The sequence below is a fragment of the Morchella importuna genome, assembly GCF_003444635.1.
Source record: "Morchella importuna strain M04M26 chromosome Unknown Morimp01GS002, whole genome shotgun sequence".
Classification (NCBI taxonomy): domain Eukaryota; kingdom Fungi; phylum Ascomycota; class Pezizomycetes; order Pezizales; family Morchellaceae; genus Morchella; species Morchella importuna.
This window is the reverse complement of record NW_025763399.1, coordinates 1779944-1792713: the sequence shown is the minus strand read 5'-3', so window position 1 is coordinate 1792713 and position 12770 is coordinate 1779944. Positions and strand designations below refer to the sequence as shown.

Below are 12770 nucleotides of genomic sequence, written 5' to 3'. Positions count from 1 at the left end.
TCTCGTACCAAAAGTTATGGTGACCCAAGATATCAAAAGATGACGACCAACGCCAACTTCTCGGGATAGAAATTTGTGCCCTCCACCCTTGACATTAAATCAATGTGTTATTGTTATCCATTGCAAGGTCTTCAAAACACAGAAATCCCCGGGCGAGTCCCCGATAAGACAAAGGGCCAACACGACAGCTCCTATGATTTCTATCGATGCAGGGACGTGCCTTCTTCTCAAACCATTGGAACTACAGTTGAGCCACATCCGGAGAAGATATTCTCTTTTTATATTTGACTCCAAACGTCCTTTCTCACATTGAAAATAAATTGGCACCATGCCTAAACACCGAAATCCATCACTTGCGAAAGACTCTAACAACACCACGATACATGCATGGGAGAACCCAAATATAAGCGACCGCTGATCAATCCGACGTCGGAACATCCGCCACAGAGTCTTAACTAAGGTCCGTGTCTCACTTGGAACCGAGATTGGAAATGCCGGCTCCCCGCAGCAGGCATCACCACAACGTCTACCGTCCGATTTCATGAGTATACAGTTTAAATACCGACAACGCAATAGCAGCTCAGAGGGATGTTCAACCGTCTTGAGTACTGGCGCTCATTCTTTTTTTTTCTTGATTTTTTTTCGAGTTCTCAAGCTTGGAAAAACCGTAGACTTTAGCATCACGAAGAATCATTACATGATACATATCCCATGAACCGTAGAAGCCTGAGGTCCCAATTGGGTACTTTGCAACTCTAACCTAGATAAAAACACAAAAACGATATAATCCAGCCCTGTTCACTAATAACAAAGAAGCGGGAAAGTTTATCAACCGATCCCAATAAGAGCTCCTAATATAGTACTCACGAAGCTGGTGTTGCTGTGAATTTAAGAAAGGTCACTTTATTTCAAGTGGGACCCAATCGGGTCCTCAACTCGGTTGCTACGGTTGATGGGATACCTATACGTACATGTAGGTACATGTATTACGGAGCCGTGGCAAAAAATGAAAATACTTTCGTCTCATAATTATAATTTAAGAAGCCTCTCCTAGACTTCGGGAATTGAAAGAGACGCCCCATGCATGCATTTGTGTTTGGTTAGACATGAGGAATCACTCGTTCTAGAAATATACACACACATACACAGACACGGACACGGACACGTGCACATACCATGCCATTCGAGATTATATAATAGGCAGCTTCTATTCAATAGGTACTCTAGGTATGCGTATGCACATTATGTACTCGTATTTCTCTGACGTTTTTGAACTGGGCCATTATTGCATACACCCAAAATCATGAGCTTGGCGTATTTTTGTATGGCATGCAATATCAGTCGCGTCCACAAACGTCAGTGAAATACGAGTACAAGGCACATGAGGATTCTGCTGTGGGTACTATATGTAGGTAAGCAAATCTTGACAGTAGCTCTAGAGTCCAGACCATACCATCTGACATAGCCTACTCAGAGGATATTAGTATATATTAGTCCCGAATATGGATTTCGGAAAAGGTTTGTATGTATGTCCCTACATTTATCTTCCAGGTATCTACAAGGATACCGCGGGAACCAGGTCACCCCCAGTGATGTTCATGCAGTTAGTAAAACTCATAAATACACGTAACAACATATTATCACTCATATAAGACAGGATATATATATTTTGAACTACCCCCTGTGCTGATCATAGAGCCATTTCGCTCAGCTACCCCTCAACTAACCATTTTTTGTCATTTTTAGAGTTGTTCCGGATGATCCGTGTACTAAGCCCCATATGAGGCAGCAATGTGATCTTTAATTATATGCCGTCTGCCCATAGCGTCCTACCACGATGTAACATGTGGGAGACCAAATATTCCGGATTTTACACTGTTGGAAGTGATATATACGTCGTTGTACTGCATATTGCTACTCCTATGTAAGACAACCAATGTGTATACTCGCGGTCTAGGTAGATGGCGTTCTCAGCGAATACCGAATACATGGTTTTTCGGTAATCTTGATTTGATTTTAGTAAGGGTGGCCGTTATCATTCCGTATTAGCTTCGAATTCTAAGAGACGACCGATTGAAGTTATAATACATATAGTTTACTGACAACCAGTATCGAATTACGTGACGCTATTGTCGCATGCATGTCTCTAGCAGTCACTGGAGTATAATTGGTGTTATTTAGTATTCGTGTTGGGCATAGCAAATCACCGAGGGACCAGAAATATCGATAGCCAAGCTTGACCTTTTTAATTCATGTGGTGTCTCCGCGAGACATCTTTTTGGAAGCGGTTCACGGTCCCATATGAAATTTAAAATGATTATCGGTGTACGGGCCACATACGGGCCCGCTATGATGTTCCACAGCCCTATAAAATGACTCACAAAAAAGGCCTTGGGACCTAATATGCTTTGGGCTCATGCCACGGGTGGAAGAAACTGTGACAAATTTCAGCTGCAAAATTAGCTAAGACTCGGATTAGATCATTTTTGGCAAGAATACCAGTTAGGAGCCGGCGCTCATATGTGCTAGGTAATTTATCTATCCGTGATCTTGCCTATGATCTACGGTACGGCCACGATATCGTAGCTTCAGATGCTGTATCTGCTGTTCTAAAAGGCGATGATGATTCAAACCCTTATAAGTTACGCTAAAATATATGCATGCTTAACCAAAATACCAACAAATTGGTCGAACCCGTCCCAAATGTTTCGACCCGCTCCACCGAAATTTAGGAACATTTCTATGCACATGTGACCGCACACTCTTCAGCACATCCTTCAGCTGCAGCTGGTAGTTAATTTATATCTGGCTCCTGTTGCATCCTGTTAATTGTAAACAAGGTATTGCGATTGTTCTTAAGTCCATGTCGATGAAGTTCTTAATGCCGAAACCCAATGCATCAGGATCCTTGCTGTGCCGTACGTACGAGATCCTCTGGGAATATTACTCTTCCTACTGCAAATCATTCCGTAGAATCTTGGGAATCCGGCATATCGAGTTGCGTTTATTAGTCTAGCAGATATATAAGGGAGAGGTGATCGGCTTTTTTCTTACTGGGTAACACCCTGTAGATGGCTCTTGGATAAAATTCATTGTTGTGAGCGTAAACGTATATATGTATCATGCACACCAAGGATAATCACTTTCAACAGCTCTTCAGCCGCCACCACTAATTTTGAGAGGATTGATATAAAGCCCTGTATAATGAGAATCGTTGGTAAACCTTAAACAGTCTGCTCTACCCAACGCGACTGCCGTTATAACTAGTACTAGCCTTATTTAGACGCCGTGAGTATGATTCTAGGTACGATCTCTGCGCATACGTCAGCATCTGATAAGTGGCAATCATGACCAGAATATGACCACTGCGAGCTTTCGGCACATCGTATCTTCTATATATGGTCAGTAGTCACTATGATCGGGATTTTTGTGAGAGTATCTATTCCTGAAACTCCAGCCAAGACCTCGCATTTTGGATGGCTTGGCAAATTCCACAATGACTTATGACACCATCTTGTGGAGTTGGTCTAGACCTGCAGCTGGTTTTGAAGTTTATCCAGAAACCACTGTTGAATATTTATCATGCGTTATATATTTTACTTTCGTCTAACATTCTTCAGAGTTATATAACGTACCATATCGCAACTCTTCTCCTCAATGTTTTAGTTGCACAGAAACTAGCACTAGAGTATCAAAGTATAATGCTAGGGCATCTACACAGAATACAGCTCGACTCCCGGCCTTTCAACAACTATATACATGTATACATAGCTCTGTTTTATTCTGCCATATCGGTTGTCAGTTTGGGTCACAGCAGGGTTCGAAATACGAGAATCTTGCTCCAATGGAACGTCTCAACTGTATAGTGTGCTCGTCTAACACGTACCATCGGTGCACATCGACTGCCTCCCCTAACTTCAAAGGTGTAACGATATGCATGGCGGGTAATCGGTTCATGATGCCTGCTGGGCATTGAAGAATTACAGCAGCTGTTCCGAGATAAATTTTGCACTACAGCAGGATATTGTGGTTACAACATGAAGATTTTGTCCTCTGGGAGCGTTCCTATATATAGCTATTTCAGGATCGTATCAAAGCTAATTTCATGAACTATGCAATAGGTGCGGTGTCCAACCTTAAGAAATCGAGGTATTTATTATTACTTGCACTGTTGTTAATTAATGGGTATTGGTATGGGGCGTACTGGTGTAGCGTTGCGTGCGTGTACCTACAGCATAGCTCAAAAAGAGAGCCAATGATTGGAATCAATTGTAAGCGACAAGGCTATTGTCCTCGCGTAGTTACCCCGAGTGACCTCCCATGAATAAGTTGTAGTAGTTAGAGGCAGGGTTTGTAACCCTGAAGCACACAATTATTGTGACGGCCTTCTTACTAAGGTTTACTTCTTGGCACCACTCCCCACGAGCCAAAATTCACCACACCACACGAAAACTCTCGCGAGCCTCGACTTCACGACTGACGAAAACCACCGCCGACGACAACACTTTCGTATTTTCCCCCTAAAACTAAGTCTATAATCAGCAAACATGGGACGGTATGATTCCTCCCCTCGCAATTCTATTTTTTTTAGCGAGAAAGTTGGAGAAAGAATTTTGGCTGACATGGTGATGAAACTTTTAGTGGACCGTAAGATACACCCTTCCATTGCCCCCGTCTTATCACGCTTCGAGATTTGAGAATTCTTGGCTTGCTTGAGTTTCTCGATCTCCCCCGAGTGGAAAATAGGAACGGGATTGTGGAGATTGATTGGTGGGCTAACCTGCGCTTGTGTTTGTGGTTTACAGAAAGAAGCACACCAAGCGCCTTGCCGCTCCTTCGCACTGGCTTCTCGACAAACTTTCGGGAAAATACGCTCCTAGGCCTTCCCCTGGTATGTTTCGCTTCACTCGTTGAAGTAGTCTCCGGACCTATCATTTACTGATGGGTCTTGTTCACCAGGTCCTCACAAGCTGAGAGACTGCTTGCCGCTTGTTGTCTTTATCCGTAACAGACTCAAGTATGCATTGAACGCTAGGTACCTAACCCCCCTCCTTTCATCTATGGTGAGTTGAGATGATTAACCTTGGGAAACGTGGACTCATAGGGAGGTCAAGGCCATCGTCATGCAGCGCCTGATCAAGGTCGACGGAAAGGTCCGCACTGACCCCACCTACCCAGCTGGATTCATGGACGTCATCACCATCGAGAAGACCGGCGAGAACTTCCGCCTCATCTACGACACCAAGGGACGCTTCACCATCCACCGCATCTCGGAGACCGAGGCCAGCTACAAGCTCTGCAAGGTCAAGCGTGTCCAGCTCGGCGCCAAGGGTATTCCATACCTCGTCACCCACGATGCCCGCACCATCCGTTACCCCGATCCCGCCGTCAAGGTCAACGACACCGTCAAGATCGACATTGAGACCGGAAAGATCACCGACTTCATCCGCTTCGACACTGGAACTATCGCCATGGTCACTGGTGGTCGCAACATGGGTCGTGTTGGTGTCATCACCCACCGTGAGCGCCACGATGGTGGTTTCGATATCGTCCACATCAAGGACGCTATTGACAACACCTTCGCTACCCGTCTTAGCAATGTCTTCATCATCGGACAGGACAAGTCATGGGTATCCCTGCCCAAGGGTAAGGGTGTTAAGGTAGGCATTGTCCTGTGTAAATCTGCTGAGCTGGCGGAAACGTGTAAACTAACAAGTCTCTGTTTGACAGCTCACCATCGCCGAGGAGAGGGACCGTCGTCGTGCCCACGCCATTGCCGCCTAAATGTTTTCTTGATTCTACGAGGGGAAATATCTGGGTCGGGCAATATCAAAAAAATCAAAAAAGTTTGGCGCTCATTACTCTGGGGGCATCCTTTTTTGTTTGTCTCTCTTTGTCTTTTTTTAGGAGTGACCGGAATTCAAAAAAATACGGAATCTTAGGCGTTCAGAATGTGATTTTGGGTTTTGGGGGCAATTGTAAAGTTTTTCGTCCGCTTTCCTGTTGCCTCAATGTCTTGTGCGTGAAATACTGTAGGAAATCTGTTGCATCCTGTGAAGTGGTCTTGAAACAAGCTGCTTAGTTTGAATTTCGAACGTCTCCAAAGAGTAAAATTTTCCCCTAATATACTCTGATGCTCTTTTACCTTCGTTTTTCGAGATTCCCTTCTCACCACAGTGAAAATATGGGTTAGGACACCATTGCTGCAATAAGTATCAGTTGTAAAACTGACAAAGCTTGCCATTTGCTAACAAAAGGGCGTAAAATCCAATGGTATCCATGCATGGCCAGAGAACGTTGCGATGGTAGTGGGAGTCCGTAAAATGATCTATACTTAGAATACGTATCTCTAGCTCTAGAGTTATTGCAATTGTAGATATAATTGTATTGCAGGGTGACAAAAATAACTACGCACCAAAGTTTGTATTGGAAAAGAGTATTTTCTAGACCTACCACTCCGAAAATGCGACCACTAACTTGATAACCTACAGGAAAGATCTTTGGAGCTCTAGAAACTCCCATATACACTTATGTCTCTCACAGCCTATATAGTTATGCAATAGCTATACTTCAAAGTTCGGCCTTTTTGTTAGTAATCCACACAGCAACCATACAAAAATTGACAACTTCAATTCTTTGTAACTCCATGAGTATACAAGATATCAGAGAGATAACCATATCTCTAAAATTCTTTCTGATATGAAATTTGTGGCGGTATGTTTGAAGTAGCTAGGTCCAAAAAACGTTATTTTACCATACAAGTTTGGGTGCGTAGTTATTTTTGTCACCCTGCAATAATATTAGCTATGATATATTGGTGCATATGTCTACGCAGTAGCAGTAACTGCGTTGTAGAAATGGCACCGAGGATTTCTCTCTTGCCCAAAACCACAGACTGAAATCTTAGTCTTTTCAGACCCTTTCTTATGAACCCAATCTTTAAATTGCACCTGATCGATCTCATAAATAGTATACCTACATGCTGGACTCCTAGCTTATTTACGTTGTGGAGGAGCCTGGTTACCCGGCATCCGCAGCCCCACCAAACGCGACCTCCAAAAAAACATTTTGGCAATCTGCAGATCTGAGCATTTCAGGCCCACGAAACCCAATTGCCCACAGCCCGTGAAGCATCCATTCCCATAAAATCTTCACACTCTGTAAGCCTTCTCTCAACCCAATTTATATCAGTAAAATTCCTATATAATAATAACCCCCTCATAGATAGGCTGAGCCCACCCGCCCACAATGCCCCCCCGACTACCACTCCCTGCGCTCCTCCGCGCCCCCTCCACCCTTCTCCCCCGTGTCCGCACCTACGCCAGCATCGCGCACGCACCTGCCGCGGCACCCCCTATCGCCCGCCGCGCAGCCACACAGCCTGAATCGCACAAAGCCGCATCCACGCGCAAGACCCAGCTCCACCGCACCTACCTCTCACTCATCCGGTCTTCGCCGCTGCTGATCATCTTCCAGCACAACAACCTTCGTGCTGTCGAGTGGAGCGCGCTGCGCCGTGAGCTCAAAAACGCTCTCACAAAGCTGGACGCTGCCTCAGCACCGCTGACCACAATCAACCTGGTGCGGCCTGCGCTGTTCTCGTCGGTGCTTAGGGTCGCCGAAGGCTTTGATAAAGAGCATAGGTTCGATAATGGTCTTGCCGGAACAAGTAAGGAGGCGTATAAGAGTACGTTGCATCTCAAGGAGACGCTGGATCTGCATCCGCTGCTGACGGCGAATGTGGCGACACTGTCGATGCCCGTTGTGGCGCCGGCGCAGCTGAAGCTCATACTGGAGCTCATGTTCCCTGAGAAGAGGTCGAAGAAGGGGCTGGATCCGTTGGCGCTGAGCGGACTGCAGAAGTTGGTGCTACTGGGCGCGAGGGTTGATGGCCATGTTGCAGGAGGGAGGATTGGTGAGGGCAGGGTCCTGGATGGGGATCAGTTGAGGGCATTGAGCCAGCTCAAGAGCGTCGAGGAGATGAGAGGAGAGCTGGCCGCCATTCTGCAGAGCGTTGGTGGTGGAGAGCTGGTCAGGAGCTTGGGAAGCGTGGGGTTGACGCTGACGAGGACGGTGGATGGGAGGAGGAAGATGTTGGAGGAGGGGGCGAGTGATGGAAAACCTGTAGAGGAGACAAAGGCCGAGTAGAAGGCTGGAGGATCTTCTGTATATAGCAAATAAAAATTATTTTAGATTCGAGAACTATGGAAATCTTCTAATCATTAATAATTTCTTTAACTAGTGAATAAACTAATTCTCTGTTTCTACCTGTTCTTGTATCAAACAGCTGGTTACGGTTGAATTGAAACTTGAAGACCGCGTCACAGCTTATCACTCGGTGCCAGAAGCAGGTCCTAATGGCTACTTTGTTGTTCATGAGAGCCTTATGGCAGAAGGTTTGAATATATTTCTTGCCACGGGATCAAGAAGAATAAAGTATCGAGTAGGAGTATGCCTTAAGGTTGCGTCAAAACATTTGATAGACTTATTTTTGTATGGGCGGGAGAAATACGGGCGTATGGCCGCAGAGTATCTAGAGGTTTATGGTATATATTTGATGTTCGGCATTGTACTCAGAGAAACCACTCTAAAATCCCATGGAAAATGTCAATGATTAAAACGTACTTTATTTATGCCTCTGGCCGGTAATGCTCTTTTTGGATCTAGAGTTATTCCCTATTAATCAATTGTAATTACTCCCAAACTCAAAGTGGCTGCCCAACAAAGCTTCGGTTTTTAAGTTAGCCTTGGCAATGTTTGCTGGGAGTTGAAATACATACTTATAACTACCACCACTGGGCCATTTGTTGTTTAGTTCTTTTAAATGCCCGGCTTGTGATACACTCTTAATATAGCGCCCCGCGAGTGAGAATATGTGGTTCTATTGTGATCAATGCAACCACGTTGGCCTTGGTCTTTCATGACACGATTTAATCTAACAAAAATTCTAAAACTAAATATAGTGTGGTCTACGAGCCCACTCGAGGCGAGCAAGAGCTGAAGCTCGAGTCGGCTCGTGGCAATAGCTGCTCGACTCGATTCGACTTATAAATACTCGAGTACAGCTCGAGCCACTCGAGCTTTTTAGCAGTCTCAGATATTAGTCCTTGAAGTCATTCTAGATCTCATTATTGAACATATGTACATAGGATTAGGGTTTATTAGAACAATATTGTATGAAATAATTACTAAAGATATTGTCAGTATCTTTAGTATGATTAAAATAACGCCCAAAAGGCTCGAGCTTTTCAAGTCCAGCGGAAAAAACTCGAGCCAACTCGACTCGTGAGGGTGGCTGCTCGTGGCTGCTCGAGTTTTGGGCTCGAGTCAGCTCGACTCGTGGGATACACTGAGATACAAATTCCTCGAGGTGCCTCTGCCTCATATGGTCCACGCCTTTGCTCCATCGTGCAAAGGGATGTGATGCCTCATGGTGTTTAAGCTGACTGAGGTAGTTGGTAATTACTATACTTGGGCCTATAAAAGTTGTATTTTGCTATATGATTATGTTATTTGACTGAAGAATCCGGGAATACTACAGGTACTAGTGTTCTACTAATATTGTGATCACTTAAACCTTGAGCAGCTCGAGGCGAGTAGGAAGGCTTGCCTAGTCGACCCCCATGCATTGAGGCCTCGAGCATCAACGCCTCGTGGACCATGATATCTATAACGTATTTGACTTGAAATTGTCTTTACTCTTAGCCGTTTCAAAAAGTTTTGTGTATGCTATTCCGCCCAGCCACATATCATCATCTTAACAATCCAGGATCCTCTACACTCAGCATTCCATTTTTTCCCCACATCCATTTCTGCACCCCCCTTGCATCGATGATTAGCGAATTCAAGGACCCCACCCTACCCCCATGTCCCCCCCAAAGAAAGAAAAGGGTCACAACGCCACCCGAAGATAACGGATGGAAAATATGCGTCCTTTCTTGGCAGCTTCCTCTTCGTCGATCTCCTCTGCAGCTACCTGTTTCATCACCTCTTCAGACACGCATGTTTGGTATCCAGTTATAATATGTACCGTTTTGCTCGATCCTAGCCATGCGCGTGTTTCCGGCAGGGCGTAAGCTGTTGGAAATACGGCGTCTTTGTCACAGACCTTGACCGTTTGGGCCTTGTATTCAAAGATCCATCTTCGAGTGTTCTTATCAAATACTTTCGTTCGGAGGGATTCCCAGTCTTCATCTGGCGTAGCTTCTTCCAGATGGTTGTATACTGTTGGTTTGACTTGACTGAGGGGTATTTGTGGATCATGGATTTTTCTGGGTGAACGCTTGACACTGTTGATACCGTTGATGAGGCGCCCGAGTTTGATAGACCCGATGTCTGAATGCTCTCTTATTGAGAGCGTTTCCGTGGTATCGAATGCTGGTGCCGGAGCCTTCCTGCTACCTAATACTACGGCAAGGGATAGCAATTTAAATGGAGTTACCGCTCTTTTGATTCTCCCGCTCCCCGTCTGTACTAAATCATCAGGATGGGAAATAACTTTATCCAAAATCTTCAAGATATCAGGTCGAGGCTCGAGTCCTAGAAGAATCGCCGCTCGTGGAAGACAGATGAGATCATTTTCTATCAAGTCCTTTATGGTGGATATAGCCAATTGGAGACGGCTTGATTCCCCGTTACGTGCCCAATCATATATGAATATATTTATCCAAAGAGATACGACATGTCGTAGATCCGCGTGGTCTTTCGTCGTCCAGAACCTCTTGGCTAAAAGGGCTGCAAAATTGACCTGGGATGCCATCCTTTTTACAAGACCCCGTGTTGTTACCACCTCTTCCTCTGCATTTGATATAGCAGTGTTTAGACTAGCGATTTTCTTTTTTGGTGTCGCCCTTTTGGCTAGGATACTTGGTAGCTTGAAGGTGAAATTTCTTGAATCACGAAAGTCGTCCAACAATATAGCTTCTGAGCCTGATATAGTTGATTCCGTACCATCTAGATCAACTGGTCCTGATCTAACGCCTGGAGTCGCTGATGGCTTTGGAGTATACACATCCCGAGCGTAATTCTCAGATACTTCCTTAATCGCTTTTTCCCGGTACTTTGTGGCTTTCCCAACATCATCTGGGTCTTTCGTCCACTGAAACCTTATAAGGAGGATAGCTGCTAACTCTGAGAGGCAGGCTGCTCGGTGGAGACTACCGACCTGTGATTCAACAATTGCCATTCTTACCCGCTGTATGGCGGATTCTAAAACAGCCGGGTCTTCCGTTAAGTTGAATTTCTCCATCAGGATATCTCCTAACATGAAGAAATGAATAGATCGGTCAGGGCTTTCCTGCGACTCCGATATGATCTCTTCTACATATAATATCGTTGCGTTCAGATCGTCTAACTCCTTGGTCGCCTTGAATCTCGCGATTAAAAGGGCTACAAGCTTGTGGAGGTAAGTAATTCGATCGCGGTGCCTCGGGGGTGTTCCTGCTACCGCTTTCTCCGCTTTTGAAATGGCCTGCTCTAAAAAGCTCAAGTTGAATTTCAAGTTGAATTTTGTGAATAGAATATCTGCAATATAGTAGAGATAATCTGAGCTCTGTCGTTCTGGTGCCTTTATTTCCAGGAGTAAGGCATGCTTTAGTTTGTCGTTATCATCTGTCGATTTGAGCTTCTCGAACAAAATTTCCGATTTGAGGAGACCCCTTAAACTGGTATTGCTCCACAGCTTGGGAACTGCTTGTTTTGTGTACAATATGGTCTCCTCCAGGCTAAGTGTATGATCAAGCTGACTATATTTTCTGAATAAAAGGCTTATTAACTTGTACAGATAAACCGGTCGATCGGGGTGATCTTCAGCTATCTCATCAACTGCCTTCTCTGCATTCGATACAGCCAGGTTGAGGTCGCCCAAGCTATCTGTCCATTTATGTTTTTCAAACGAGAGGTCTGCAAGCCTCGAAAAGCAAGCACTTCGGCCTTGATGACCACGAAATTCTTGCTCCGCTTGGATTGCATGGTATAGGGCATCATCAAGGTCGGATATGTCGTCTATAACCTCGAACCTCAATTCCAGAAGATCAATCAGCTTCGACACCAACCGGGCCCTCTCGGGGTCTCCCTGAGACGCTTTTGAAACCGCCATCTTTGCATATAGTATGCTCTGGCTAAGGTCCCTGAGATTTTTTATCCATTTAAACCGCAGGTACAGAGTGTCTACGAGGGTCGAGAGGTGGACTCCTCGATGGGGATGGTCCGGTACTGACACTGCTTTTTCTGCATACGTCACTGCTTCATGGAGATCTGTAATGTCGTCTGTGTACTCAAACTTTGTGGTAAGGAGCATGGCGAGATGGTGGGAATGCTGCGCATACTCGAGGCTCTTGGGAGTTGTTTCGCCGAGGGCCTTTAGGATGGCATCGATGCCGACGAGACACGTAATCTCGCGGGTCCATTTGTGGTGGTGGAGGAGATCGAAAAGCTTTCCGGATATGGTCTCGATTATTTGCTCTTGAGTGTGCGCCATATTTCTCTTTTAGGTAAGGCCGCTGCTGGCGCTGTCAGTGCTTAATCTTCTTAGATTTTTTGTGTAAACAAGAATTGAGTATTCCTTACGCTAGCTCTGTCAGACGTGCAAGTAGCCGGGAATCCCTTTTTGCTTAGAGAACAGGTGGTTTATTGAAAGTTTGTCGAAAAAAAAAAGTTTATTCCGTTATATAGTTATTGTATGGTCGCCTAATTGGGAGGCCTGAAAACAAATTTTTGACACCACATCCGCCAGATGGATTAGGATGACTAATCTACATATTATGGATCTG

At 45.1% G+C, this 12770-nt stretch overlaps 3 protein-coding genes across 3 annotated transcripts; 2 read left to right on the top strand and 1 right to left on the bottom strand.

Moving 5' to 3' along the window:
* Positions 1 to 4547: 4547 nt before the first annotated feature.
* LAJ45_01321 (uncharacterized protein) lies at positions 4548 to 5784 on the top strand (the record flags this gene model as incomplete). The annotated part of the gene is made up of 6 exons (XM_046110916.1): positions 4548 to 4555; positions 4642 to 4647; positions 4806 to 4891; positions 4960 to 5035; positions 5105 to 5660; positions 5731 to 5784. The coding sequence occupies 6 exons, from the start codon at positions 4548 to 4550 to the stop codon at positions 5782 to 5784; spliced, it is 786 nt and encodes a 261-aa protein (XP_045976094.1).
* A 1464-nt stretch (positions 5785 to 7248) lies between these two features.
* LAJ45_01320 (uncharacterized protein) lies at positions 7249 to 8148 on the top strand (the record flags this gene model as incomplete). Its single annotated transcript, XM_046110915.1, has 1 exon — positions 7249 to 8148. One exon carries the CDS (start codon positions 7249 to 7251, stop codon positions 8146 to 8148), a length of 900 nt encoding a protein of 299 aa, XP_045976093.1.
* Positions 8149 to 9892: 1744 nt separating this feature from the next.
* Positions 9893 to 12478, bottom strand: LAJ45_01319 (uncharacterized protein; the record flags this gene model as incomplete). Its single annotated transcript, XM_046110914.1, has 1 exon — positions 9893 to 12478. One exon carries the CDS (start codon positions 12476 to 12478, stop codon positions 9893 to 9895), a length of 2586 nt encoding a protein of 861 aa, XP_045976092.1.
* Between the last annotated feature and the right edge of the window lie 292 nt (positions 12479 to 12770).